The 27,748-nt window shown below is 44.1% G+C and overlaps 1 protein-coding gene across 2 annotated transcripts; it reads right to left on the reverse strand.

Moving 5' to 3' along the window:
- Positions 1-16,130: 16,130 nt before the first annotated feature.
- On the reverse strand, positions 16,131-25,920 carry nfil3-2 (nuclear factor, interleukin 3 regulated, member 2). 2 transcript variants are annotated; one of them, XM_026165863.2, is made up of 2 exons: positions 25,595-25,920; positions 16,131-19,241 (listed from the first exon to the last, which is right to left on the reverse strand). In XM_026165863.2, the coding sequence occupies exon 2, from the start codon at positions 18,704-18,706 to the stop codon at positions 16,835-16,837; it is 1,872 nt and encodes a 623-aa protein (XP_026021648.1). In that variant the 5' UTR covers positions 18,707-19,241; positions 25,595-25,920; the 3' UTR covers positions 16,131-16,834. The 2 variants fall into 2 exon arrangements, with proteins under 2 accessions (XP_026021648.1, XP_026021649.1); XM_026165864.2 differs by lacking the exon at positions 25,595-25,920 and adding an exon at positions 24,342-24,695.
- Positions 25,921-27,748: the final 1,828 nt, after the last annotated feature.

The following is a 27,748-nucleotide window of genomic DNA, read 5'->3' on the forward strand; positions in this document are numbered from 1 at the left end:
CAACTGCTCGTGACCTAAAGAAAACAAAAAAGGAAAAGGCTATGAATAAGATAGGAAATAAATATGAAAAATTAAAAAGGGTAAATTTAACTAGGAAGGAATAGAATATAAATTAAGGTTAAAAATGAAATAACTGTACAACACAAATTAGAATGAAGGGTAAATTTAACTGGGAAGAATAAGATAAAATATATAAATTAAAGTTGAAAATAAAATAACTGTTCAACAAAATACACAATACACAATATAGAACTATATAAGAATGTATGAAGAAATCTAAATATAAATAAATATATACACAATAACAGCAGCTGTACAAGTATTAACTGGAAATGAAGAATATAGTGACCAGTGTTGTGCAAAACCAAAGTCCAGAAAGTCCAGTGTGTGTGTAAGAACTGTATGTGTGGGTCAGTACTGTGTGGTGGTGTGATTGAGAGACCGTATCGCCTGCGGGAAGAAGCTCCTCCTCAGTCTGTCTGTGTTGGTCTTCAGGGAGCGGAATCGCTTTCCTGACCTCAGCAGAGAGAACAGTCTGTTGTTGGGATGGCTGAGGTCCTTCACGATCTTCCTGGCCTTAGTCCAGCACCGCCTGCTGTAGATTGAGTGCAGGTCAGGGAGCTCGGAGCGGATGGTGCGCTCAGCTGACCGCACAACCCTCTGTAGAGCTCGTCTGTCCTGCATGGTGCTGTTCCCGAACCAGGTTAAGATGTTTCCCGCCAGGATGCTCTCTATGGTGCACGAGTAAAAGTTCCTGAGCACCTTGGAGGGCAGTTGGAAGTCTCTCAAGCGTCTGAGGTGGTAGAGACGCTGTCGGGCCTTTTTCACCACGGTGTTGATGTGACAGGACCATGACAGGTCCTGCGTGATGTGAACTCCGAGGTATTTGAAGCTGTCCACTCTCTCCACTGGGCACTCGTTGATGACGGGGGTCTGGTAGTTCCTCTCCTGCTTAGTGCTGAAGTCCACTATCAGCTCCTTTGTCTTACTGACGTTTAGAAGGAGGTTGTTCCTCTGGCACCAGTTCTCCAGATTCCTAATCTCCTTCAGGTAGGCCGTCTCGTTGTTATCAGAGATCAGGCCCACCACGACGGTGTCGTCAGCAAACTTGATGATGGTGGTGGAGCTGGTAGTGGCCACACAGTCATATGTGTACAAAGAGTACAGCAGGGGGCTCAGAACACACCCCTGGGGGGCTCCAGTGCTGAGTGGTGGAGGCTGAGACATGTCCGCCCATCCTTACTGCCTGTGGTCTGCCAGTTAGGAAGTTGGAGATCCACTGACACATAGATGAGCTGAGTCCCAGATGCTCCATATATACATATAACCTTTATTAATGTTTTGATGCATGCTCAATCATCCAGGTAAGGAAATCCCCCGGAGAAGTCACCTGGATGAGCAATGAAACGTTTCTCCCACTGAAAACGTTACGTCCAGATGAACAGAATCAACTTTTTGAAAACCTTTATTAATAGACACTATTCCAAAGAAGATCAAATGTTTCTGGTTGAAGTATAATTTCTTTGGCTTGTACGTATTTTTTTAAAACTATGTTTAACTTGAGAAACATAATATGTTTTATTTATATAAGGGATTGATATAGATCCCAGCTGGATACACAACTACCTGCTGAGGTGATGAAAGTAGCTTCTGTAACTGATACAGTGGATTGATGTGATTGGATAATATGGACTATTCTTTTAGGACAGGCCGTAACTTGTTCATTGGTCTTGGATGGGGTTAGCCTTGAAGTCGAAACATGTTGCGGGAACACTAAACAGAAGATGATTTTCTTCGCCCTGCTCTGCCGTTGGCCCTGATGACTGCAGTTACAGCTCTAGTGGGTAAACTGACTGCACTTAGAAGTGTTATTAATGAACTCAAGTCATTATTCCAATTAAATCCCCTTTAATTTCCTTCTGTGAGTTTCCTCAGCGGGCACCTCATCCATCTTCACAGATTGCTGCTCCTCAAAGCCGTGGAGGCGTGGGGCGGGGGTGCGATGTAATCGAAAATGATGGTGACCTACAGAGACATGGACTGAGATACAAGGCCTGCCCTTGTCTGAGCGTGAGTGACTGGCTGGCACAATAAACCAGATCCACACGGAGGCCTAAGAGGAATCCACAGTCATGGTTAATTTCTTTGTTTATGAGGCCATCATCACTGTGGGGAGGGATGAGATGTCAGTGAAAAGGACAGTCTCTCTGCACCTGCAGCTATTGCATGTTTATGTTCATATGGATGTCACTATAAAGGGAACAGATCTGGAAATCTCCATTACACTCCTGCTTCACTCTGTAGCAAAGCATCTCTGATTGTGAGCTAAAAAAATCAGGTACAGGCTGATACAGTCACACAGTTCTGCATCACAGCTGTAGCCAGATGCTGATAATCAGATGCATCTGGTAAACTGATCATCAGCAATTGAGCACATCTAAAGAAGAGGGATTTTTCTATAATGTAATCATTTGTCATGAGCCTAATTTACATAAAAAGTTAATGGTATAAAGTTTGAACATATAGAATGGTTGCTGTGAAAATTTAGCTTCATATATCAAATAGTGTTCAAGACACATTTTGAAAAAAATCTGCAGCAATGTTTGATTATAAGTATCTCAAAAACTATTAAAGATAAAGGCCAGGAATTATCACTGGTCCTTACTATGAAAATCAATCAGGGTCTGTAATTTGGGACACGTAATAATAATAATAATGGATTGCATTCAAAGTCCTGTATTTGAGCAAATACTAACACAAGAGTTTATACTGGAAAAGACTTGATGATTTCTGAGTGATATATCATTCAATCACACAATACTGTAAAATAAAGCACGTGGAAAAGCTCCAGCCCAACAATCTGATGTTCACAAGGCATAAACTTTCTTCTTACAGTTTTCCAATTGTTCTAAATCAATTATTAGATCTTTTTAGGGTGATTTTTGTTGTAAAATACCTGTCTGTGGCTCTTAGAGCACCATGAGGGATTTTATAGCATCCACCTTTTTCATTTCTGCTTGGATTTAACTATACTTGGAAAGATGATGCCCTCAAGGCAGAAAGACCTGTTGCTTCCTCCCTAATCAACTAAAATTGGTTGAAATCTACCAATTTTAGTTTAATTAAAATTGGTTGAAATCAATTTTAGTTAAACTAAAAAATTTGTTGAAATCAACCAATTTTAGTGGACGTAAGCACAAATTCTCCATAGAGCAGGTCTGATCCAGCCTTACAGAGCTGCTAGCTGTAGGCTGTAAATCTAGTTATTCTTGCCCCAGTACCATGTAGCTTGTGGAATAGTACTACAGTCTGTAGTGAATTTGGATTTCTGTCTTTTCTGATTTTAAACAAATATTTTTTTTTCTCTTGTGAAGTCCTAAAAGAAGTTGCACCCACCCAGGTCTGTGAGTATACACAGTATTGAAACAGTATAAGAGCAAAAAGAAACTTTTCATTGAATTACAGATGGACACAACCCAACCTTTCCAGCAAGGTAGTCTGTATTCAACATTTTCTGCTTTAGACCAAAGATTTTTCCCATTTGGAACTGGATAAGGAAATAGATTTGGTGTTTTTGCACGTGTAAAGAAGCATCAGTTGCATCGCAACCCCCTCTGGAGCGGCGAGAGTGGATGCGTGTCAACAATGCAAGAAGAAAGCGGACAACGTGAGCAAAACTTGGGTTTGAGTCTCTGGATGGACGTCAGCGTGTCTGTGCATGGGAATTTAATTATACCCTGTAGAAAAAAACACGTAATGCTTCATCGGCTGACCTGTTTCGCTGTCCCACCAGTCACACGCCGCGTAAACAACCCTTTGCTTTCTAGCGTCTGTTTGTATTTCTGATCTCTTGTTTTCCATTCAAAGGCCTCGGTGGAGCAGAGCTCGTTTCCGTGCCGTCAGTCTAAAACAGAAGTTGCTTTTTTGCTCCGACTTGTGTAAGAGGCCCCAGAATGCTGTTTTGCCTTTCTGCTTTCAGATCAAATTTTAGTTATCTCACATGGAAACCCTTCTCTGAGGTTTATCTTCAGTACCATATCTGCAAACCGCAGTCATGCCGACCCCCCCGCTGCTGTTTGCCGCCCTTGTGTCACTGCTCTCTTTATATGATTCATTTTCTTTTTACTCACGTTTCATGTTGACTTGGGGCAGTGTGCAGCCCCGTTATTATCGTGTCTCTGTGATGTATGGATATAAGAAAGAATATAGGAAGTCTTCAGATCTAGTCAGTTTCACATAAGGTTTCAAAGCATGCCACCACCTTAAAGAAGTTGACTCATCAGCATTACCTCAGAAACATTTCCCTCCCACTTAATATTTTCATAACTGCTCAGTTGGTGATGCATAACCTGTGATTTAGCTTCCCTCGGTATGTAAAATCCACTTCTCAGTCATCCACCCTCTAACGACCACAGCACTGCATCTGTCAGTGGTGTGAAGGAGAGAAAGTGTGCTTTGCCCAGCATGTGACACACTGCCCCAACCAGCAGACTCATAACGGAAGGCTGTAGTCACCCATCCACAGCCATGCAGTCAGCTGCTACATGACCCCCAACTCCGTACTCATATTTCCGCCTCAGGAGACAATATAAATTACTCCTTCATCTCTTTTTCTGTCTGTTTTGTTTTTCGAGCTCAGAGATCAAATACCACCTTTGTTTCTTCCTTAAAAGGTGGCTTTGTTTGTAGTCCAAACACGCACACTGACGGCCATGCAGTAACACTGTGGAAAATGAATTTAACCTGCTGATAGATAGCGGTCACTTCTAACAGGGGTCACTGCACAGACATGACATTCCTGCAGTCAGCTCGTGGGGCTGAATCAAAGCCAGCTGAGACACGTGACTGCAGTTTAGTCTGTTGATTTTTGATCCCACAGGCTGCTGTATATGGTCAGAGTTCTTGGAGCTAGGCAGATATTTCCAGGAGGGAAAAAAAAAGGAGGAGGAGGAGGGGAAACAATTTTCGGAGTGCCAAATCTGAATTTTTAGCATGCCCTTGTTTGCTGGAGTCTCTCTTTGCTCTGGATTAACAGCCCCCACCCCATCCACCCACCATTTCACTTTTACCCCACATTTTCCGTTGCTTTGCCCGGGGTTCATGTGAGGCTCCACTGCTTGAAATCTTATTTCGTCGAAGGGTAAAAAACAAGGTGGGGCCGTGTTGAAGAAAGAGGGTGGAGCTGACCTACATTTTGCCCGTCTGCTTCCAGCGAGCTGGCTCGTGTGCTGTGTACCCACAAAGGACTCACTGACTAATATCTATTTTTGCTTCAGACTGTTTGCTATCAGGCATCAAAAGACATAACATTAGACCAGATGGAAGCTTGTAAAAGCCTTTTAGCTCGTAATGTGTTTCAATGAGATTTACATTTGAAGATAATAATAATGGCCCGTTTCCTGGCCTGTTTTCAGACAGTAATGATAAAGAGGCTTTCAAATATAGCATGCCTGAAGCTTTTGACTAAAGTGGCATATTGTGACGCTCCTATCCATCCTATATTAGTGCCAGAACTCAGTTTCCACCTCAGTACGACTCGGGGGTTGATTGCAGCTGTGCAGACTGTTGTATGTTAACTCTTTTTTCGTTTCTTGAGTGTGACAAAAGGTAAAATAACTATTTTATCTAGTGAAAACGGACAGCTTGTTTCTGATTGGATAGTGGAGCGGAACAACAACAAGAAATTAGTTAACATGGACACACACATAAAGATGAATGAACACTAAGACTATAAGGGATTTCAATAGTTATCACGGTGGCTCCATCGGTGAACTTATTAATAAGTTTAGAGGCCAGTGAGGGAACTCTTGGGATTGTGTGATCACTCTGCATGTTACACCCTTTGGCTGGCATTAATAAATGTGACCTAAAAAATAGATCTTTAGAAGCCTGCAGGCTAGTTCAGGCAGGCAACTCTAGCTGTGTTGAACATTGCATAATACACATAACATGCCTCGCTCTCCTTATGTCATAAAGCAAACACACCCACCCAGTTTGGCGCTCCATTTAAGCTGCAAAATTTCCCACTGCTGTGTCTGCTTGCATCGCCCCCTGTTGTTTCAACCTCTTCACCCGTAGGGTCAAAGGAGACCCTGTGTTGACGTATCACTCCACAGCTTTATATCTCATAGCATACCTGTGGGGAGCGATGAGCTCAAGGGCTAGAATCTAAAATCTAAACTGTGTTCTGCAGCTATAATAAATCGTCCGTTTCAAAAGTGACTTTTAACTCTGCCAGTTTTTTGCTGGTAGCTTCCAACTTCCTGACATGCAAGCGTTTCCTTTGGGGAGTGACAGTGTTAGAGACAAGATGCCAAATACAGATAGTTTATACTGTATATGCACATTTATGCAGTTAACCATTCAACAGGAGTCAACCCAGTTTTATTTATTTATTTAATTTTAGCGGGCTTGTGTTGCCTGATTTTAAATAGCTATTAAATCCTAAATAAAGCTATAAATGATCACCGAGGTTCTCATTTGAACTGTACCAAACGTTGGCGTTCATAATGTTTTTGATAGGTTTAAAACACATGGCTGCGGTTTCAAGTCAAAGCACCTATGTTGTAAGCAAAGGTTTCACAATGTCCCTTTAGTAATGTTTTGTCTGAGGTGGCAGTACTAACAAATGTGACTGAATGTTTAAACAGATAATACTTTTGTACTCGGTGACGCTGAAGATGATCTAATCGCTCCACAAAACAGTCTCCAGTTTTCTTTTTCTTCCATGAAAGCTTTCAGATCAGACACTGGCCATTAAATATAGTTATTTAATTAAGTATAATTATGTTAATATTTATTTAAAGATTAATCTCATTGTCTTCTGTCAGACTGACTAAAATTATATTACAGATGCCACCGAATGTTTGTCGTCTGTATGCGTACGTGGGCAGTTGATGCAGTGTTATATGTTTTCATTCCTGCATGCTTTTTTCAGGAAACTGCTCACACCCATCACAACTTAGCAGTCAAGTCAGCGCGCTCCAATTTGAACCACAACATGAGCCGAACATAAACACTGACTTTATTGTGAGATTGCCAAGCAGGATCCTTTATCTCTGTGACACTTAATGTTTGGCTCATTGTTTCCTCGTTCCTGCCACTCCTATCAGCAGACGCTCGTGTCAGGCATTTAGGCCGCGCGCATGCACTCCGGCACCTGTGACTGTGACTTTCCACAAGGTCACCGAGCCTGGATCCCCTCCAAAGTCAACAGTAAGTATAGCACACGGTCAACTCACATTTCCGTTGAGCTCTAGGGAGAGAAAACCCGTCTTTGTTTTGGCCCGTGAAGCTTTGACCTCAAAAAATCTGAAGCTAGTGGATAAATTTAAAGCTGAGCTACAGACTGCCAAAGAGGTATCTGTTAAGAAGGTTAAGAATGTCTCTGCTTTTCTTTTCCTTTCTTTTTTTCCGTCTCTCGTTGCTTTTTTGGCTTGCACACACAACATGTGACCGCTGACCTAATTTTTAGCCCTGGATGGGGAATTGAAAACAAGAACAGAGGAAAGTTTAGGGTAATTTGCCACGAACGAACCCTCCCCTCTCTTACACCCACCCACACCCACGCACATACACGGACACAGCTATACACACAGCACTGTCCTGGGTCCCCCCTGACTGAGCCTTATAAAATCAAAACAAACATTCCACGCTCACCCTGCCCAAACCCACAGTAACACACATGCAGCTGTATGTTACTCAACTATAACTACAGGCATTCCTAGTATTGTGTAATACCTTCCCCAGTGCAATTCAACCTACACCACAATATTGATGTGAATGCAGATTTCATAGCTAAAATGAAAACAAAACAAAATACGGCATTCAGTGTGTGATAAAACACAAAAACACAACAGAACAACACAAGATTTTATCTCCACCAGTGTGGTTTTGAAATGTGCAGTAAGCTCAAGGAAAGACTTTTTTTTTTCCTCTTGTCTTTTTGTCTTGATAATACACAAACATGTTTTTGGCATTTAGCTCTGCGCACTTCCTTAGAACTGTAATACTCATCACGCATTACCAGTAAAAAAAGATTAATCGTGGTGTGCGTCATAAAAGCTTTCACAGCATCCAGTCAACATTTAGATGAGGTGAGTGCGGCTTCGTTTATCACTCCTGTTTCTGTATGTCCGTCCCCCTTTAGGAGCAGCACACTTATCTCAGTCATGTTTACAACCACTCAGTTTTCTGTAGTAGAGTTTTGTAATCATTTTATGACTTCTTACTGTCCCACTATGTAAACACATTCCTTTTCAGGCACTTAACTGCTCCAGTGTACCACAGAGTACCCAATGAAACCATATCTGAAACATCCATTCAGCCTCACATCATCGTTATAAAATTATTGTGAAACTGATGATAGAAAAGAGGCTCAACTTTTGTTGTTTTGTTGTTAAAAACAATGTTTGTTTAAAAAAAAATACTTTTAAGATTAAAATCTTTTGAATCAGTGACACCTTAAGTCTAGTTGACTTTTGCCCTAGTTTATCTTTGTTCAGCAGTCACACCATCAATAAACACTAGCCCGCTTCACTCTGGTACTAGTTCATCTGGGTTTCATCCGTCTACCTATTATTTTTCAGAAACATGCAGGCTCCTTTAGATCTGCACTTCCTGTTCTTGAGTGTAACAAGTGGTTTTCACCTTGTTGTAAAGCTTCTGTATTTCCATTCAGACCTTGCTGCAAAGTTTTTTTTCTTAACCACGGAAATCATTGTGGGATGTTGTCACTCCTAAAATTACGGAGGTTTATTAAGTATTTTGTTTTCAGTCTGTTGATAACTTCCCTCACTTGCGTCAGTATCTCCTTGGATGTCATATTGAGAGTTTCAGTGAAACGATAATAGATGCAAGTTAAACACTTGAGATCAGCTCCAGATCATTTATTAACTTTAGGCCTCAACCTGGCCACAACACTTCTTGTCAGTCAATTGTTCATTAACTTTTGAGGGTCATGTATGAAAATGGCTGTAATTCCTCAACAGTTAATGCAACACTTTTGTAAAAGAGTTAAAGTTGGAAGGCTTCACATCATGACTGTTGATTTCAAATCCACTGGGGTGGTGCACAGAGGCTAAAACGTTTGGCCTCTGTGCACCAGACTTTGAAGGTTCTTAAAAATATACTGAAAGCTTTACTATTACACAGAGAAAGAACTGATACACTGTGAACTCTCTGACACTTTGTGCTCAAAGTCCCTTTGTGTTCCCGCTGTATGAGACCAGGCATCTCCCCCTGAGAAAGTGTCTCATTGGGCCACATTGGGCTGCAGTGAGTGTGTGGAGAGCTGCAGTGCGGGTGTGCCTAAAGCTGTGATGAATGCACAAACAGCACAATTTGTGGTATTTGTGTCACACCTACCGTTTATGACTTCTGTAAGTTAACCCACGGTTTTACCAAGGAAATGCAGGTGTGTGTGGGTGCTGCTTGTGTTGTTTAGGTGGGGCTGCAGCGGAGCGGGCATACTAAGCTGATTTTTCTTTTTTCTCTCTTTTTTTTCCTCCAGCTGCAGTTATTTGCTGTCCTCGCGGCCTTTCAGGAAGGAAGCCTGTGGGGCAAATGACACAGCAAGCTCTTTGTTTTACTCCCTGCAATGTTTTCCCACTCCCTGTCTGAGCCCTGCAGGCCTCCGTCATCATTCATTCTCTGAATCCCAGCCAAGCTCTTTTACTCTGACTCTGGCTGTTGTGAATTCATGCGTGCACACCTGCCGTTTCTTTCTCCCAGTTCCTCTCGTTCTGTCTAATATGAGCTGGCAGAACCTGGTGTTGCAGATAACACTCTCAGCCAGGTCGGTTGCTGCGTGCCAGCTAGGAGCACGCTCACTGCTGCATTTGCATTCTGCTTTGCTAAGGGGGAGGACTAGTAATGGGGAGCCCGCTGCACTGCAGGTGTAGGTGGCGACATGTAATTGGTGTGTCTTTTGTAGGATTTTATTCACACTGAGGGAAACTAGGACCACAACTAGGGCTGGAATTTTTACTAAAATGGCTTTTCTAGATGTAATTTTTTCATGTTAGATGGGTTATTTTCTGTTCTCATGTGCCGGTAAAATTATATTACATTTGTAAAGCTCTGAAACAAAAGGTATCAATTAGAATACATTTTTTAAAAGGTCTGTGGTATTTTTTATGAAATGCTTTTAATTCTCACGTTTAAGCAGAGGCTGAGGCTGCAGATCAACAGAAATTTCTTTATGAGTGTGTGTGTGTGTGTGTGTGTGTGTGTGTGTGTGTGTGTGTGTATGACCCAGTCAGCTCAGAGCTAAATCAAGGCCAGACCACTCCCTGTCCCGACTCTATTCACTCCACCAGCCGCTTCAAACCAGTCTGAATGTGGATGCACAACTGCACATGAAATGCTTCATCTTCGTCTCTCAATGTGAAAAACGTGTTTGCAAATGTAAAAAAGCTTTTTAAAAACTTCACCTAATTTCTAAACAGCTGAAGTAATGGTAATGCAAGAATGTAAAGCATTCATATACACATTAATAGTTTCTTTCTGATGTCTGAATGGATTGCAACACAACTTTTACATGAAACTGTCCCGGCTCTCGTTTTCCTGTAACAGCTTGTTAGACACGAGAATGTGACATTTATGATCTCACATGAGCAGGGGTGGGTGCCGAGGACTGTTGGCTAATACTGATAGCAGGAAAGTCAGGCTGGCCTAGAAACTTTGAAGTTGTTATGTGTTTCCATTATGTGCTCCACATTCATTGCCAAGAAAAAAAAAGTACTCAAAAGTGTTGGGCTCATATAATAAAGTCTGATAATATGAGAGAAAAACCATCTAAATGCAACATGACCTATAATATAATATAAGAAGGTTGCTGCCCCAAACTAACAACTCTGCTGTGCAGCATTTTTAACTGCTTCAGCAGAGCGACTGCCACATTGGTGGCTCTGATTACCCTAACTCACAATTGGGATGGTACTACAGCCACACTAGTGAAAACAGTAGTCGGAGATCACAGCATTGTGTGCAATGAACTTCCAAGCCAATTGTCTTTGGAAATGACAGCTTCAAAGACAGGGACCAATTCTGCATCCATTGACAGTCAGTTGCCATCTGAGAGTTTAGCATATCAAGGAAGCAATGAAACTGCGATAAAGAGAGAATCAGTCAGCAATCAGTTTGCCAGTTACATGCAATCTGTTTGTGGTAATTCAATGATTAACTGGAGACAAACTAGGAAAAATTTGCAAATCTGCTGCCAGTGCATTCGCAGAGATTCACATTCATAACTTCTATTCAGAGTCCAGCCAGGACGTTGTAGATTTGATATAAAGAATTAGAAATTCCTCCACAGATAGTGATATAGTTGCCTCCTCATGGCATTTAACTCCAAAAAAAGACAGGCACTCAGCAGCTTTGCATTAATATAGAAATATAATCATAAAACAAAAAGTTAGCAACTGTTTGGATCAAGACCTCCAATCTGTACGATACTGTTTTCAGCCAGTCCGAGTGAGACATTGAGATTGGTTTGGTGACAGGTTGCCCCCCACCAGGCAGTTGGCTTGGGATCATAGTAGCTGCCTAGAAGCTGAGGGTGTTGCACACATAACTTATAGACTTTGCCACAACGATTGACATTCAATCTATGACAGTGCAATTGCTGGTTGCTCTTTTCAGTCAGTAATGACTGAGATGTAATGTGAACTGTCCTGGTTTAGTTAACTTATCTAACCTGTGCTTATTATTTCTAGATTACGTCAAGTCGCTGTTTTGACTGAATACTTTGATGAAACCATTAAAAGCCCGAAGTTATCCTGGCATTCATGCTTGTGATGAATATATGTAAGCTCCTTGTCATACCCTGTGTATGCTGCTCCTTCTTTATACCCTACTCACTTGTGCTTTCTAGGGCTAATGAATCTGTATAACATGGATGAGATGTGAACTGTGCCGCAGGCTATGAGTTAGTTATGCAAGAAAAAAAGGGTTTTGGTCTTTACTTGCTCTTTTAACGGCCTCAAATAAATGTGGGGCCTTTTTCCCCCGAAGAAACACTTCAAAGCAGTGTTTTGTTGTCTTTATGTAACCACCATGTGTCATAGAGTTAGTGTAACAGGCTCTGTAATAAGAACCTAGACTTGAGAAATGTGCCTTTAGGGTTCTGACTGACTAATTAGGTCAACAGCACTGTGCTATTGTGCGAATTCTGAATATATACACTCTGTGTTTGCATGAGCACATGTAATGTATGCTTATATGGATGTGTGTGTTTATGTAGAAACTGAAGAACATTTGCAAAGAGTCATAACTGCCCCCAATGACAAATGGAGGAAAATGGGCTTCTGTTGATTTACAGTGTGCAGACCGGGGCTTCTTCAGTCGTCTTACCTGAAGATGTGTTACAAATTTCTTGTATACCACTTCCCATCTTTCTCCCGTCAGCACAAACCAGTCACAGTAGATGGCCGCCCCTCCCTGAGCTCGGTTCTGTCTGAGGTTTCTTCCTGTTAAAAGGGAGTTCTTCCTTACCGCTGTCACCGAGTGCTTGCTGGCTTATAGGGTGCCATCTGATCGTTGGGGTTTTCTCTTTATTATTGTAGGGTCTTTACCTTACAATTTTAAGAACCTTGAGGCACCCCCCTCCCATTCCCTTCTGCTCTGTGCTCACATGCCTCTTTTACTCCTCCCACTGCCTTTCCTGCTCCACTAACCCTTTTACCCCAGACTGAGAAGGGGAGCCAGGTAACACGAGAGCCCTGTTTCTGCTTTGTTTGTCAAGAGTATCTCTGCTGCCACAGACAAACAAGAATGACACGGATGGAGCCTTAACCTTGATCGATCCATCTATCAGCACCCCCCACTCATCTCCCTCTCTCTGTGTCTCCCTCTCTCCCTGTGTTTCAGTCTCATTCTCCTCTCTTTTCCGTTGTTACGCACACTGACCTACTTTCCTGACCTGTTTATGCAGGCTCCGGTGGTGCAGCCATTCAAGTCAAATCAGGAAAATAAGAGACGCAGCAAAAAAATGCTGCCTGAGCTCTGTTATTCTCACAGGGAGTGTCACCTTGGAATGATCCTATGGGTGCTGGGTAGGCTGGCTATTATAAGGAATGCCCTGTAAGAGCCAAAATCCTATGAGATGATACTTTGTATACTTCTTTTTCTTTTCGTACATGTGTGCTCTTGGGCACTGGTGTGTGTGTGTGTGTGTGTGTGTGTGTGCGTGTGTGTGTGTGTGTGTGTGTGTGTGTGTGTGTGTGTGTGTGTGTGTGTGTGTGTGTGTGTGTGTGTGTGTGTGTGTGTGACAGTGCACTGTGAAAGGCACTGATGTGTCAGCCTCAAAGAGGTGCTTTGTTTGGAGGCTTAGATCAAGTTAGCCTACTGGGTTAACTCCCCCCAGTGTTGCTCCTCCCTTTGCCCTTTATGTTATTATGAAAATGACCCATTTTGCTTTAAAGGAGGGTGGGAAAGAAATGATCCAGACAGTTTCTGCATGTGACACCTGAGCCAAAGGGCAGTCTAGTGATCGATCCCTGAATATAGAATCCAAATACTAGTGCTGAACTCCGGCTAACACTCGCTTTGTGTTTAAACGGGGCTCCGTATAGCCCGTGAGTCTGAATGCGGACTTAGACAGGATTACACAGCAGCATTTTCTGTTTTAATACAATAAACGCACTGGGACTTGATCAGGAGGTTGGCAGGACAGTTGAGCTGGTGGCAGCAGTCAGAGGCTCAGACTGGCTCTGCCCTGGCTTTGTCCTCTGCATCACACAGCGCTGACTCTCACAGGTCAGATGCTGTTCAGTCCGGTCTGTGTTGCTCCTCTGCTATAAATATTCACCGACGTTATGTGGGGTACACCTGTTTAAGTTGTTGCAAATCTAAAGCGATCCCTTAACCTTTTGGCTGAACGTTTCACGTCAAGAGTGGGATAGAGTTGATATTTTTGTTTCATTTTAAAAGCCCTCAACGTCACGTGGAGAGAAATCAGAGGTTGAAAGCACGAGTCATAAGCCGCCAGAGAAGCCGTAATCAGAAGAACGCACGCACAAGTGTAATGTTTAGTGGTTATTTCATGCAATGAGCTTGGGTGTCTGTGTAGAAGTAGGCCAGTGTTACATCAGACGAGTTTTCTGGCGCCACCAGGCAAAGTGTGTCAGTGTGTTAGTGCGACGCTCCTCTCTCTGCAGATTGGTCTCGGATGCCAAAAAAGAGCAAGTGGGGACATTTAGCTAAGTACAAGGCTATCTCTGCTTAGTGAAAACAGGGTGTTCCTGCTAAACTTTTTGAGAACAGCAAGAAGGATCTTTATAGGAAGAACCTTTATAAACTTCAAGAAACACAAGAAAAATTGCTCTAATTTAACATGTTTGCGTTCTCATTGTGACTCACTCTCTTATGCCAATCACTGAGTAATTATTACCTAACTGATGACTCTTGCATAAGGTTCATGGATCATCATCTCAGTTGATAGCAGAAACTAGGCTGCCAGCTTGGATATGGTGCCTACAGACTGTGTTTTTGTACACTGCCAGCCAAGAGTCGTACACAGATCCAAACGACTGCTCACTTCAGTGTCAGCCGTGTGCAGCGGGCTGTAAAAGTCAGTGGATAAGGTGGATATGAACGTGCACGTAGCATCAATGTAGGTGCGATTGCATTAAGCCACCAAAACACAAACAAGGACAAACAAGAATTTTTCTTGATATGTTGACGGGTCAACATTATTTCTTTTTTATTTGAGTTTTCTTGAAATGCTCCCATCTTCCACAATGAACATTAGTGTCTTTACATATGTCAAAAGGAAGCGATGGTAATGACCAACCAGACCAACCACCACCCATCTCTACACACCACACTATCTTTGCCTTTTTTCTTTTCTTTTTTTTTGTCCTTGTCTTTTTCATTAAAACCATCAGCAAAACCACAAACATTACTGATTAATACACACTGAAAAGGGTGGGGGGAGCGTAATGAGGCAAATACATGTCATCACAGTCAGTAGGAAAAAAGACACAGTATAGAGGAAAACAGAACATCACCTCTTGACTATAAAACAAAACAAAACAAAACAGGATATAAAAACCAATGAAACAAACGTTACAGTGTTGTTTGAGGGCGGGGAGGGGAAACTTTACATTTATACACAAGCACCAAAAAGCCAAACATGGTACATAGACTTTTTTCTTTTAAAAACTAGAATCCAGTGAAGGCAATTCAGCACTGCCCAGTAGCAGAACTACCACGAATAACCCCTGATAATGAACAACGGAGAAAAATGGGAAACAAGGGAAGTGCCCTCTCTTCGTTCATTTCAGAATTGTTTACTCGATCGAAGAGTTAGAGAACTTCGCTGTAGCGTCAGCTTATGAGCTGTATTAACTCAGTTACGCATGTTGAATGCGAGCCATAGGGGCCATGCTTGGTCACACTACAAAACCACTTTTTCATGACAATAAAAGTAAACAGTAGTTGTGGAGGGCTCTTTTCTTAGGTGTTTCCACAAGAGGAACTTTGAGACTCAGTGCACTGTAGTGTGTTTCATAAGAATGTGACTTAATTCCTCCTGCTTTCGTTCATGCCTCCCAAGCGTCCCATGTCTGACGTGAAAGTTCAAAATCAAGGCTGCAGTATGCATCTAAAAAGAGCTGTACACATTCTCCATCTATGTTCCTGTGGGCTTTTTCTACAGTGATGGGCGTGTGAAGGGAGGGGAAATAAATACACTGGGCCAGTGAATGGTAACAACAAGAAGAAGATATGGTCGATAAAGCTCAAATGAACTAAAGGCTCATAGCCTGCAGCTGGTGAAGTCCACCGAATATTTAAAGGCTGGTTAAAGGTAAGAAAATTCAAAGATTCTTTTTTCTTTTTTTAACGAGGCCTTTGCCTCAGGGAACAACACGTTCTCCATTCAGTGCTGTTGGCGCTCCAAAATGGACGGCCGTTTAAGTGTAAACTAGGCATTAACTAACCGATTAATGCTAAAGCTCAACAATCAAGTGAGAGGTGATTCAAATCGAATGGGTCCTGTAGCCACAGTAGACAATGAAGAGAGTCGATTCGAGACAGGAGGGTCGCTTTCAGAATCCTCCAAAGATTTGTTGCAGTTTTTTTTGTTTTTTTGGTTCAATTTGTATTCAAATTTGTTTTGTAAAATATATGTTTAAAATAGATACATATATTCATATATCACAGTACTATACAAACCAAGTGCTTAAAAAATAAAGGTGATGGTGATCTTTTGAGAAATAATGGAGATGACTAGGGAAAGCATGGGGTGGTAGAGGTAGGGTCTGGGAAGAGGTATGGAACTTCTTATTGATAGTATTGTTGGTGCTTCTTTGGTCGAGGGAATGTCCCCAGTGTATGTTTGCATTTGATTTTAATTAAGGCAGATAGCCATACACGTGTATGCTCCTCTACAGTCGGATATGTACCAAAATTTTAGCACTGATAAAGCCTGAAGCGTTTATTTTTCTACATTCTTTATTTGTGTTTTTGTTATCAAAATGTGCTTTCACTGATGTACTCAACTGTATATTGTTGGATGACAAAAGTAGAAAAAGTGGACAGTTCCATTCCTCTTCTCATCACATAAACAAAAGTGCATCTGTAAGTATGGAGAGGATGTAAGAAATTACAACTCTGTACAATATATACAAATATAATACAGCCCTACAAGATGATCAGCCTCGTTGGGTGGGAGTGGAGTAGAAAAGCTAAGTTTCCTGTCCCGAGGGCTGAAAAGGGGCGAGTCAATCATAGGGCAAAAGGCATGATGGCAGGGTAGTTCTTCGATGAGAAATTGTGTCTTTGAGTCATTGAAGTTGTCATAACGACTTCAACTAAAAGTCCATGTCACCTAATCGCGCCTCTTGTTCCTTCGTCCACCTGTCTCCTTTTTTCCACCTTCCTTCCTGGCCCCCTCCCCTGAGGCCGCCTGTTTACAACCTCCGCCTGAGCTCTCTTGCTTAATGTTTCGTGGGGGCGTCAGGGACAAGTAGGGATGCTGGGGGAGAGGTGGCGGCGTAGCGGAGGGAGGGGTGGTTGGGGACTCTTGGCCGGAGCAGTTGCTGCCGCTACTGCTGCTGCTGCCGGTGCTCATGGCCCGGTGTTTGAGTCTCAGTTTGTGGGGCAAAGCGGTTCCCCTCACCTCCCCCTGAGGGTCCCAGCACTGAGCCTGAGGGCCCTGGGAGGAGGGCAGAGGCGAGGCAGGTTGGTGGATGGTAAGATGCGGGTTGTGGAAGCTGCCCATTTCTGAGCACAACGAGGAGGGAAGCTCATCGTCGTCTGTGGATGCCTCTTTTTCTGGACTGCAAGGATCTCCTTCACTGGATGTGGCCTCCTTACAAGAGGAGGTTGATTGGCCTTGGTAATAAGCCTCATGCCTGGGCCCGCCCTCATAAGTAAGAACAGGTGGCTCCTCGTCTTGTGTGCTGAGGTATGAGTGAGGCTGCTGGAGATGGTGGTACAAGTGTGAGTGGCTGACACCCTCCACTTGTTTGTGGTGGAGCTCCGCAGATGAATCGCTCTCCTGATGCTGCTCCTGCTGCAGTTGCTGCTGGGGGAGTTGGCAAACACGGTACACCTGTCTCTCTCTAGCCTCATTACGGCAGTCTGAGAGCTCATACGGAGGGGAATCTAATGTCTTCCTCTCAAGCTGCTTCGTCACCTCGGCCACTGTTTCCGTGGAGCTCTCTGTAATGGGCTGTTGGCTAGCACACACTTGGCTGCCGGTGCTGCCCTGCTTCTGCACGTTCAGCAGCTCGGCATCCTGCGTCCTGGTCAAGGAGTCCACGGGATAAGAGGCACTGCTGGCACCGTACAGAATGACGCTCCTCTGGGCAGCAGGCGGATGAGAGGCGGCCTGGCTGACAGTGTTGATAGAGGTAACGGGCTCCTGATGGGGTTGGGGCTGTTGGTGAAGGTGGTGCTGCTGCTGCTCTTGGCTGTGATATGTAGCCTCTAACTCCTGAGAATGCTGCTGGATCTGGTGGTGGGTGGGCACAGAGGCCAGTCCACGGTGGATGTTAAACATGATCTGGGTGGTGGTGCCGTTGGCGATGTCCATCTCCAGCCTGTCACCTTCCTGCTTGATCTCAAAGGGGATTGGCTCTGGGCTGTCTCTGGAGGAGCCGTCAGACATGTCAGAGAGGGAACCACGTGGAGAGTATTTCACCAGCTGCCTGTGGCCTTCACTGCGTCCCGACTGCTCCGTTTCAGAGGAGTCAGAGTTCACCATCACCTGAGAACCACTAGAGTAACCACTGGAGTAGTACTGAGTTGAGGAGGAGGAGGAACCTCCATTTCCTGCGTTGCTACCCGCACTGATTTGTTGACTCTTTTCAATGTAGGAGGCAGTGCTTATTAAGCCGAAGCGCAGCTTCAGCTGGAGCAGCTCTGTCTTGAGCCTCACATTCTCATCGTTCAGTGCAATGACGCGGTTCTCCAGAACCATATCATTGAGACGCCGCTTCTCCCGGGAGCGCTTGGCGGCCTCGTTGTTTTTACGGCGCTTCTCCCAGTAGGAGGCGTCCTTTTTCTCATCGGAAATGAACTCCCGCTTTCGCCTGCAGGTCATGTTGGGCTTGGGTTTGATGAGACGCCCCATACGAGTTGGAGTCCCTTGGATAGAAGGCAGAGACTCTTCATAACCGCTGAAGGTCTCAAGGCAGTTTAGGTTATTCCCTGAGTTTTTGTTTAACGTTTTGAGAGCCGATGTTAGATTTTCCATTTTTGTCGAGAGGCAGCCAGTTTGAAATGTTGCTGGGTGAACTGAGTGAAGAATTAGGCCAGAGGTTAAAGGTGGGGGTGGGGGGAGGTTGGGGTAGTGATGAAAACAACTGGTCTCCCAAGGCTCTGGGTCTAGTTATTGTAGATGTGGTATACTTATGCCAGGTAAACAGTCAAGTGTCCAAATTAGCCAAAAAGATAAAGAACAACTGTAGCTCAGCATTAGCAACCCACATTTATCCACTTGAAGGGTTATCAATTCAGTGTCCGAGCTCCTCGGAGTACTACAGACCCAAAGCAGTTCAGATCAGTCCTTTAGTTCCCTCTTTTTCTTCCCAAATTCTTGCTTTAGTTGGTTGTTAAAGGTTTAGCATAGAGCACACGGAGCTAAACTGGCAAGGAGGTGTCCCAGATCTCCACGTAAACAGCAGGATGTAGGTCGGCCTGTCTACCTCAGCGTGTCAGTCTCTTGGGGAGCGCCGCTCTCCCTCCCTCCGTCTTTCTCTGTTTTCTGCAGTTGACTGCAAGATGAAAGCCTGCAGAGATAAAAAACAGAAAAAAAAAAACATTTGTTAATCCACTGCTGACTATTGCTGTTCCATCCTGCAGCCTCACATCAGAACTACAGTTATTTGAACTTTTTTTTTTTTTTTAAATCATTTTCCAGCTTCTTTTGGCATGCAAAATAATATAATAAATACATGTCTATAACAGAAAAGCTTTCCTCTGCTGTTGGGATGTCTGGCCTTTACTGAGTGTGTCGCCCCTGGCAACCAGTGAATAGATGCTAGACCTCACTATCTGACCTTTCGGCCTTGCTATTGATCCGATCCGTCTGGAACCTATGACCCCCGGCCCGGTCATGTTGACTTTTGTGATGCAATGTGAGCAGTGGGTTCATCGCCAGGCTGATGATCCTGTTTTGTTTCAACACCCAGGATTTAAAAAACACACTTGTTCAATGCTGCATGCTAAAATGTCGCAAGGTCTGAGCTAATAAGGTTTTATGTAGGCGGCTGAGGGCAAAACTAAAGCCTTGTAAATTAAATAGAAGTATATCGCAATCGAGGCAGGCACACACACATGAAATAAAAACACAGAAATTGCATCAGTCTGGGACATGCTGAGAGCATGAAAACTAAACTGTTTAAGGATTAGCTCTTTTTTTGTTTTGCCAGATGAATATGTGGGCCAGACAGAGCAAACAGTGAGTCAGTCTCAGAGCCGTGGGGTTCCCTGACACACACACCAGACTGGCTCTCCACTGAGAAACCCCATCCACGAACACTGCTACCCCCCGCCTTGGTTCATCCGCACAGGAATGTGACAGCATTCTTTTCCGAAACAACTCAGTGCCAAATCGATGATGCAGAGTGAGCAGATAAGGCAGACAAAGGCATCGTTAATGCAGGTCAAGGATAAAAAAGCTGAAGAGAGATATGGAGGTGTGGGGGGCAGCTGGGAGGTGGGGCTTTGATAAATATAGGTCAGTGGCCCCAGGAAAGAAGGGAGGCGGGAAGCAGAAACACAGGCTGGGATAACACAGAATCGTTAGATTGGGGGTAAAATGCGAGGGTGGTCAGACCATGGCGAGGAACACCTCAGCGCTCAGTAATTAGCTGAACAGGTGCACCTTTATACCAAAGTAGTACAATTCTGCTGATTTTGAGGCTACGCAGAATTAAGCAAATCAGCAATTCTTCTAAATGCTTCCATCTGTTTAAAGGCTCGGTGGCTCGGTGGTGTTCAAAGTCAGTTGGTTTGTTGGTCCACAACTTTGGATTGGAGCTAAGTATCTCAACAGCTAGGCCACATTTCCTACATTTTCTAGAGCTATCAAAATGGTTCAATTATCCCATTAAGCATCTCAGTATTGCCTGGATAGATTGGCACAGACTTTTTGTGCAAATTGTAATGATCTGTTACTCCCCCAATTTCCACACTGAGATTTGTGATTTCTGACAACTTTTGTGATTTGTAATGTGACCTGACAGACTCCTGTTGCAAAAATAATTAGGCAGCGCATGCAGTTGTTGTTCTTCTGCATGACTTGTTCTTTCAGAGGTGTCAGACAGCAACAGTTCTCCCTGCTCTTAAATGAACTGGTCCAATTGGAAAAGCGCCTAAAAACTCGGGAGGTCAAGCTTATCAAGTTGCATAGAAAATGGAATGGTAATCTCATCCCAAGTGCAGCAAATCATCTGCATTTCCAGGTTGAAGTGCGTAAGCGCTGCTGTTACACTGTGACAATCTGTAATCTCATAATCTAGTGAGATATTTGCAGCGACTGTGCTCTGCTTGTCCTGTGGATTTCATATTGTTACGTAACTCCTCACAATAAACACGGATTTCAGCCCACTTTTTTTTTAGTTCTCATATACAGAAGAAACCAGACTAACTATAAAACAGGGCCACAAGTTTTGGCTTTTTGAAACTGTCTTTCAGAGTAATCCAATAAAAGCTACATTAGAGTTACACCATATTTGAAAGTCTCAGCTGAATGGTTTAAGGGTGTCCTCGTGAGCCTCCGACATGTGGCTGCTGGGCACGGCAACGCAAGAACGAGGGTAGAGACTGTTTCTCAGCCTGTCCCACTGACCCACAAACTGGGGACCGACCGCACTCTGTAAATACGTCTTAGCTGCCTCCAACTGTACGGCCTGCTGGAATATAGGTCAGCCCAGCAGTGGAGAGGTGAAGAGACAAGGGAGGGGCTGACAAAAAAGAAAGACAAAAAAAGAAAAGAAAAAAAGAAGGATGCATGGAAAATGAGAGCATTGTGCAAATATAGACAGAGGTGAGAGCAAGTGGAGCGAAGACAAAGAAACGAAGAGGAATCAGTGAGGGAGAGTTAAAACAAAGAAAAGGGATGGAGATGAGATTATACTGTAGCTGGATGGGGGTGGGTGAGTGTTGGGGGGGGGGGGGGGGTAAACAGTGGCAATTGCGACAGTGTTGGTATTGCATCAGAAGAAGGATCACCCATAGCAACAAAAAGGGGGAGAAAGAAGGGGGTTAGCCAATCATATTGGACTTTGTCTCAATGTTTCTGGACCAGTGGCTTGACACGACCCGAAGCAGATGGTGAGAAAACCATGTTCCGTAACAAAAGGAGGGTCGACTGACGTCACGTGAACATTATTCCACATCTCGCCTACAGTCAGGACGAGCCAGACGCATGAATTAACTCCTCTGTTTAATTAACTCACAGTGGAGGCTCGTGCTTTTTTTTCTTTTTATTTGTCTCTCCCTCTTTTGCACCTTCAAATATTCAGGCTGTGTGAATGAGCATGAATCATAGCAGAAGGTGTTGATGCTCTTCTTTCACTACTGAGCCTGCGTTACGTTTCATGTGTGCGCCATCAGAAAGAAACAATAGATTTCACATCTCCAAAGATGCTTTAAAACCCACAAAGGCATCGCCGCCAAGAACGAAGCGCAAAGTGTTTCATTTTGCATGCGTTTGAACCACACTGCCTAACCTCTGCACACGGTTCCTCAACCTAGACCGCTCTTTCCAGTCTATCATCTAGTCTCCACAAGTCACTGCCAGGTTTCTGTGGCACTTGTGGAATGATAGCACGGTAAAAGAATCCAAGTCGCCCCCGCCCGCACAACCACAGGGGCCGAACCGCAAGAGTCTAAATGTGGCAGTGAGCTTTGGAAATAGTGAAGTCAGTTCAAAAGCCAGCACACGTGTTTCTGTGGAGCACTTCAGGAAATGGGTTGCAGGTCTGACATAAAAGGAGAAGGGTGTGTGCACATGGGTCGGGGGTGCACATGCTTCAGAGAAAAGGCGAATGATGAAACCGCTGTCCAACCCCCCCAACCAGCCACTCACCCTTAGGAAAAATGCAATTTAAGGCACATGGTGCAGTGCCCCTGGGGGGAGGGGGGGGGGTGTCACTGGGCTACAAGTCTTTTTTTTTTGGGGGGGGGGGGGGGGGGGGTGTTAACTTTATATAAAGGCTTGGACAGCATGCCATCAAGGCAAGGCAGAGTCCTCTGTAAGCTTGTTCCATGAACACAGGCCATATCACTCTGGATACTCAGCCTCTCTCCAAAAGGAAAAAAAGAAAAAGAAAGCAGAGGGACTCAGTCCATGTGTTGCACCAGTCACATGTGCTCCATTGGCCTACTAAATGCTGTAATTCGCCTCTGTGCTGGATCCAAACCGCAGCACAATAACAAAGCACAAACCCTCATCTTTTATCATCTTACATGTGCCAGGAAACCCCGAGAAAGCCGAGAGGCCGCAAAGTAGGACAGCATGGAAACCACGCCATACTCCTGACCATGAACTCTATTTAGGCTGGATAAAGAAAGGTTTTATCTGTTTTATTTTTTCAGAACTAGATTAAAAGAGGGAGTTGGCTCAGTCGCGCAATGCAATGATGCAATAGTCGTGGAATGACATGAAAGTTTTTTTGTTTCTTTCTTTCTTCCTCTTTTCAAAAATGTACACGTGTTAAAATGAAGCTGCTCGCAGTGCCACTTTTCTATTTCTGCATGACCGCCTCGTTTCTTTGTTACGGCGGGGCGAGGATTTATTTTGGTGGTGTTCTGATTCTGCCTTCCTCGTCAGCGGCAGTGGTGCGCCTCATCCCCTCCTCTCCACCCACCCCAGGACAGATGTGACCTACATTCTTAGCTGGCATAGAGACCCAGTGTGTGCGCCAACCAATTGGCAGCGACCTCTGCGCAGCAAAGCGCAGCGCTGCTTCGCCGCAGACTACGAGCTTCCGCAGATTGCATAATCTGCCCCTTTCTTTAATCCATTTGTTATTTAATTTATTTATTATGCAACCTGGAACCTTTGTTTAACACACCGCATATACACTGTGGCCACAGCGTGACCCCCAAACTGCGTGAAATCCCTTTAAGGAACGCATCGCTCCGCTGAGGACGGGGAAGCCGACCCACAGCAAAAACCTGAAATCATTTTTGTTTCTCTTTCTAAATCTGCTGTTTATACCATGCGGTGTGTAAAAACACCCGCACGCTGCTGGAGCGGAGATCTGGAAGAGAACAACGGGTACGATGCCCACGTGCTGTGTAAACCGCACAAAGCTGTTTGGGGAGATGAAGCCAAGGTGACTTTCAAAACAAACCCAAGCCGTAGAGTTACTTGTTACTAGCCGTAGAGTTACTAGTGCCTGAATTCAGCCCCCGCTCTAGTTGAGGAATGTTGCGGCTTCAGCCGGTGCTGACCTGCGGTGAAGCGCGGCTCATGTTCAACGTTATAATATCCTGATGCATATTTACACCAGGCGGACCCACGGAAGACCCAGAAATAAATAAATCTGAGCCAGTGAGCAGCCCAGTCAGAGAAACATGTCCCCCCACATTCCTCCTTTGTTGGACCGTCTAACAAATCGTGTTCGTGCACAGCGGATTCTCGGTCATCTTAGGAAAAGCGTGTATCCCAACTCTGCCGCAAAATTTACCCACCGCCTCAAAATCGCCTTCCAAGCGAAACTCGACAAGCTTTCCACGCGCTGCCATATTTACGAAAAATAAGCACGCGTCTATTGTAGCTGTCTGCCGAGCTACTGAGGAACACCAAGAAACATCTGACCCACATTTGATCCAGATGTTCTGATCCACACACACACATACATACACGCGCGCCTCACCTCGCACTCGGCTGCACTCATCGGAGCCCGTGAACTTCACCATTCCTCAAACGCGATCCACGCTGGCTCCCATCAGTCCGAGCCGGGGTTGTAAACAAAGGAGAGACAAGCAGAGCCGAGCGTCCGTGCGTATCCACGCGATCATGCCTCGATCACGCGTGTCGGTGTGCTCCGGTTTGTATTGTGCTTGCTTCAGACTAATACGAGCCTACGGGCCACTAAAGGGTTAAGGAGGGCTGCACAGCCGCGTTAACCTTTACAAAGAGCTGCTACACGTGACAGAGAGAAGTGTGTCCTCGGAGCCTGCATGGGATTTTTCCAGCTGTCTGCACGGACTAGCCTACTAACCCAAAAGAAAGCGAGGACAGATTTGTAGCTGCTCCAGAGCCCCGCAGCACGTAAACCCGACTCTTATTCACGCAGCTTTTGCAAAAACAACAACAACAACAATAATAATTATTGTGAATAATAATTTATTATTATTATTATTATTATTATTATTATTATTATTATTATTATTATTATTATTATTATAATAAGACCAAAAAGAAGGGTGTATAAGCTGGTGGAGTTCCCATTAATATCAAGTATTAGCCTATATATTTATTATTATCAGCCTATTTATAGGTCTGGTAATAATAACTGTTATTAAATATGATATAACTGCACCATGTATTCAGGTTAAATAACAATTACGTGAGCCACGTGTGTTACGAAAGCAGGTGTGCGGGTTAAGCACAGCAGATTGGCTCCTAAAAGCACCACAACAAACCATGAATATTCAATTTGGGCATGCGCGCTAAGAAGCGGATGCGTTGACCCTGCCTACAACTCCGCTCCACGGCGGGCTGTCCGCACTCACCTGCCCCTGCTTCCACCAAGCAGCCGCACCTTTTTTTTCTTTCTTTCTGAAGGAATCCCATAATCTTTTTGCAAAGCCCCCCGATCCCCCCCGGTCCCCCACACCGACTTCCTCCCATCCGCTTCCTCTCTCTGACACAGATCCTCATATAGCTCCATACACTCTCAAGGAGGCGGGGTACAGCCTCGCCTTGACATTGAGGCGAACACATCCAGGCACCAAAACAAATTGTAAACGCGGCGACCAGCTGCTCAGAGGAAAAAAGCAACTCAAGAATATATATATATATATATATATATATATATATATATATATATATATATATATGCTCTGATCCACACACACATACATGTATTGGGCATGTATGCACCAGTCAATAACAACAACTTACCTTTTTGCTTTAAAAGCGACAGGATCCACACACAGTCCGGCTCCTGCCCAACAGTCCGCTTTGCTGGCTCTGTCTCTCTCTCCTTACAGTATCTCCCTCTCTCTGTCACACACACACGCCGTTTGCCACTTTGAAAACACCAGCTCTCCCGATTAGTGCAGGTATATGCGAGAGTGAGAACACAGTGCCTTGTTTTGAGCGCGCTCCTCATGTCATGTTTGCTCCAATTCCTCCCTCCCTCCAACTCTCTCTCTCTCTCTCTTTCGCTCTCTCGCTCTCCCTCCGTGTGTGTGTGTCTCTGAATGTATGTTAGTAGGTCAGTTGTTGCATAACAGGACGCTTTGGGTGCCTAGTCACGTTTTTTTGTTTCTCTCTCGGATGTGGCCCCCTCCCTGTCTCTTTCTTCTTGCCTTCAAATCCTGTTTGGGGTGGGGGTGGGGTGGGGTCAGGGGTAGTGGGGGGGGGGGGGGGGGGTTCAGGGGGAGGAGACAGGTCCAGTAGGGGAGGGACTATGCTCAAAGGCAATTTCAGCCAGATGAGGGCATATGATACCCATAATGAGATTGCTAGATATTGAAAAAGCACACACACACAGACAGGCTGGTCCGGGGAAATCAGAGTCGCATCCTCTGTGCAGATACCCAACTTGACATGCCTGCCACGCAGCTTCTTGAGTGTGCTAGTCAACCTGCTTTTAAAAGTGAAAAGATCAATTTGACATTTCAGCTGAGCCCGACAACACTGACAACACCAAAGCTTCAGCAGCTGGGCAGTTTGGCTTTAACGTTGTAATTTGCACTGTTGCCCCATTTTAACCATACGCCACAACCTTCTATGTAACCTGATGTGCACCTCCTGAGAAACGTAACTACACGTGTACCGCATAACACAGGTGTGGGCAACTCCAGGCCTCGAGGGCCGGTGTCCTGCAGGTTTTAGATGTCACCCTGGGTCAACACACCTGAATTAAATGATGAGTTCATTACCAGGCCACTGGAGAACTTCAAGACATGTTGAGGAGGTCATTTAGCCATTTAAATCAGCTGTGTTGGATCAAGGACACATCTAAACCTGAAGGACACTGACCCTTGAGGCCTGGAGTTTCCCACCCCTGGCATAACGCAACAACTTGAATAGTGTGGGAGGTTGGATAAAAGGAGTTTCCAGTTACTATGTAAGTTAGGACGACTGGAAATAAAGGGGCACCCATCCTACATGGGATCTGCAAAAGTACCCTACATGGCTTCTTACTGAGCACTGGGAAGCACAAGAACTGTGAGAAGTACAGTTTTTGGATTTAATATTCTTGAACATTTGAATATTTCCTCTTTGTATTATTTTATATCAACTTTTCACTCCATTTCCAAGTAGGATGCTTTAGAGCAGGGAAACACATTTTATATTGAAGACTACATAAATTTGATCTTAAGTGAATCTTCCCATCCTGTCTGCATAAAGACATTTACCTACGCATGTAATCCCAAAGCTAGAAGTGCAGTTCCAACAGCGTGTCCTAGATTTCCCACATGATATAGAAATAGTGCTGTAGTGAGTGAAAAAAATCTGAAAATCTAAATTATAAGAAATTGATGTGTAAAATTATAGAAAAAAATTGTGGTAGCTCACATTTTCTTGTTTGTGTACCCAGTGTAGAAAAACTGAAATTTCTTCAATCACTGGTGAAAAAACAGGAACTTCTCTGGTATTTAATGTTTAGTTATTACTTAATTACTGTGGTGGGGCATAGCCAAAAAAAGCTGTCAAATTTACATTTAAAATACATTTAAAAGTACATAAAGTTATGTCTTCTCTCACATTTTCCAACGCCATCCAGTGGGCCGAGTTTTTGGCGGGCTCATTTTGACCCCCAGGCCTTTTGTTTGATACCAGTGTTTTAGAGGCTATGAATACATGATATAAGTCAGCTTTAGAAATATCTAATTATTTAATCTTGTGTAAATCTTGGCAGTTCTTGCTGACATTAACATAAAAAACAGATATGTGAGAGGTAAAGCAGCATGACATTAAAAAATCTCTTAAAAAACAAGTGCCAGTTTCTCCCACAGGAACTTACTTCAGTACTTTGAGGTCATGCTCGTGTATTTCTACCTCAGTGCACATTTGAATATAGCGTTTTAAATGTAATCCAACACA

This window comes from Astatotilapia calliptera, chromosome 4, assembly GCF_964374335.1.
Source record: "Astatotilapia calliptera chromosome 4, fAstCal68.1, whole genome shotgun sequence".
Taxonomy (NCBI): Eukaryota; Metazoa; Chordata; class Actinopteri; order Cichliformes; family Cichlidae; genus Astatotilapia; species Astatotilapia calliptera.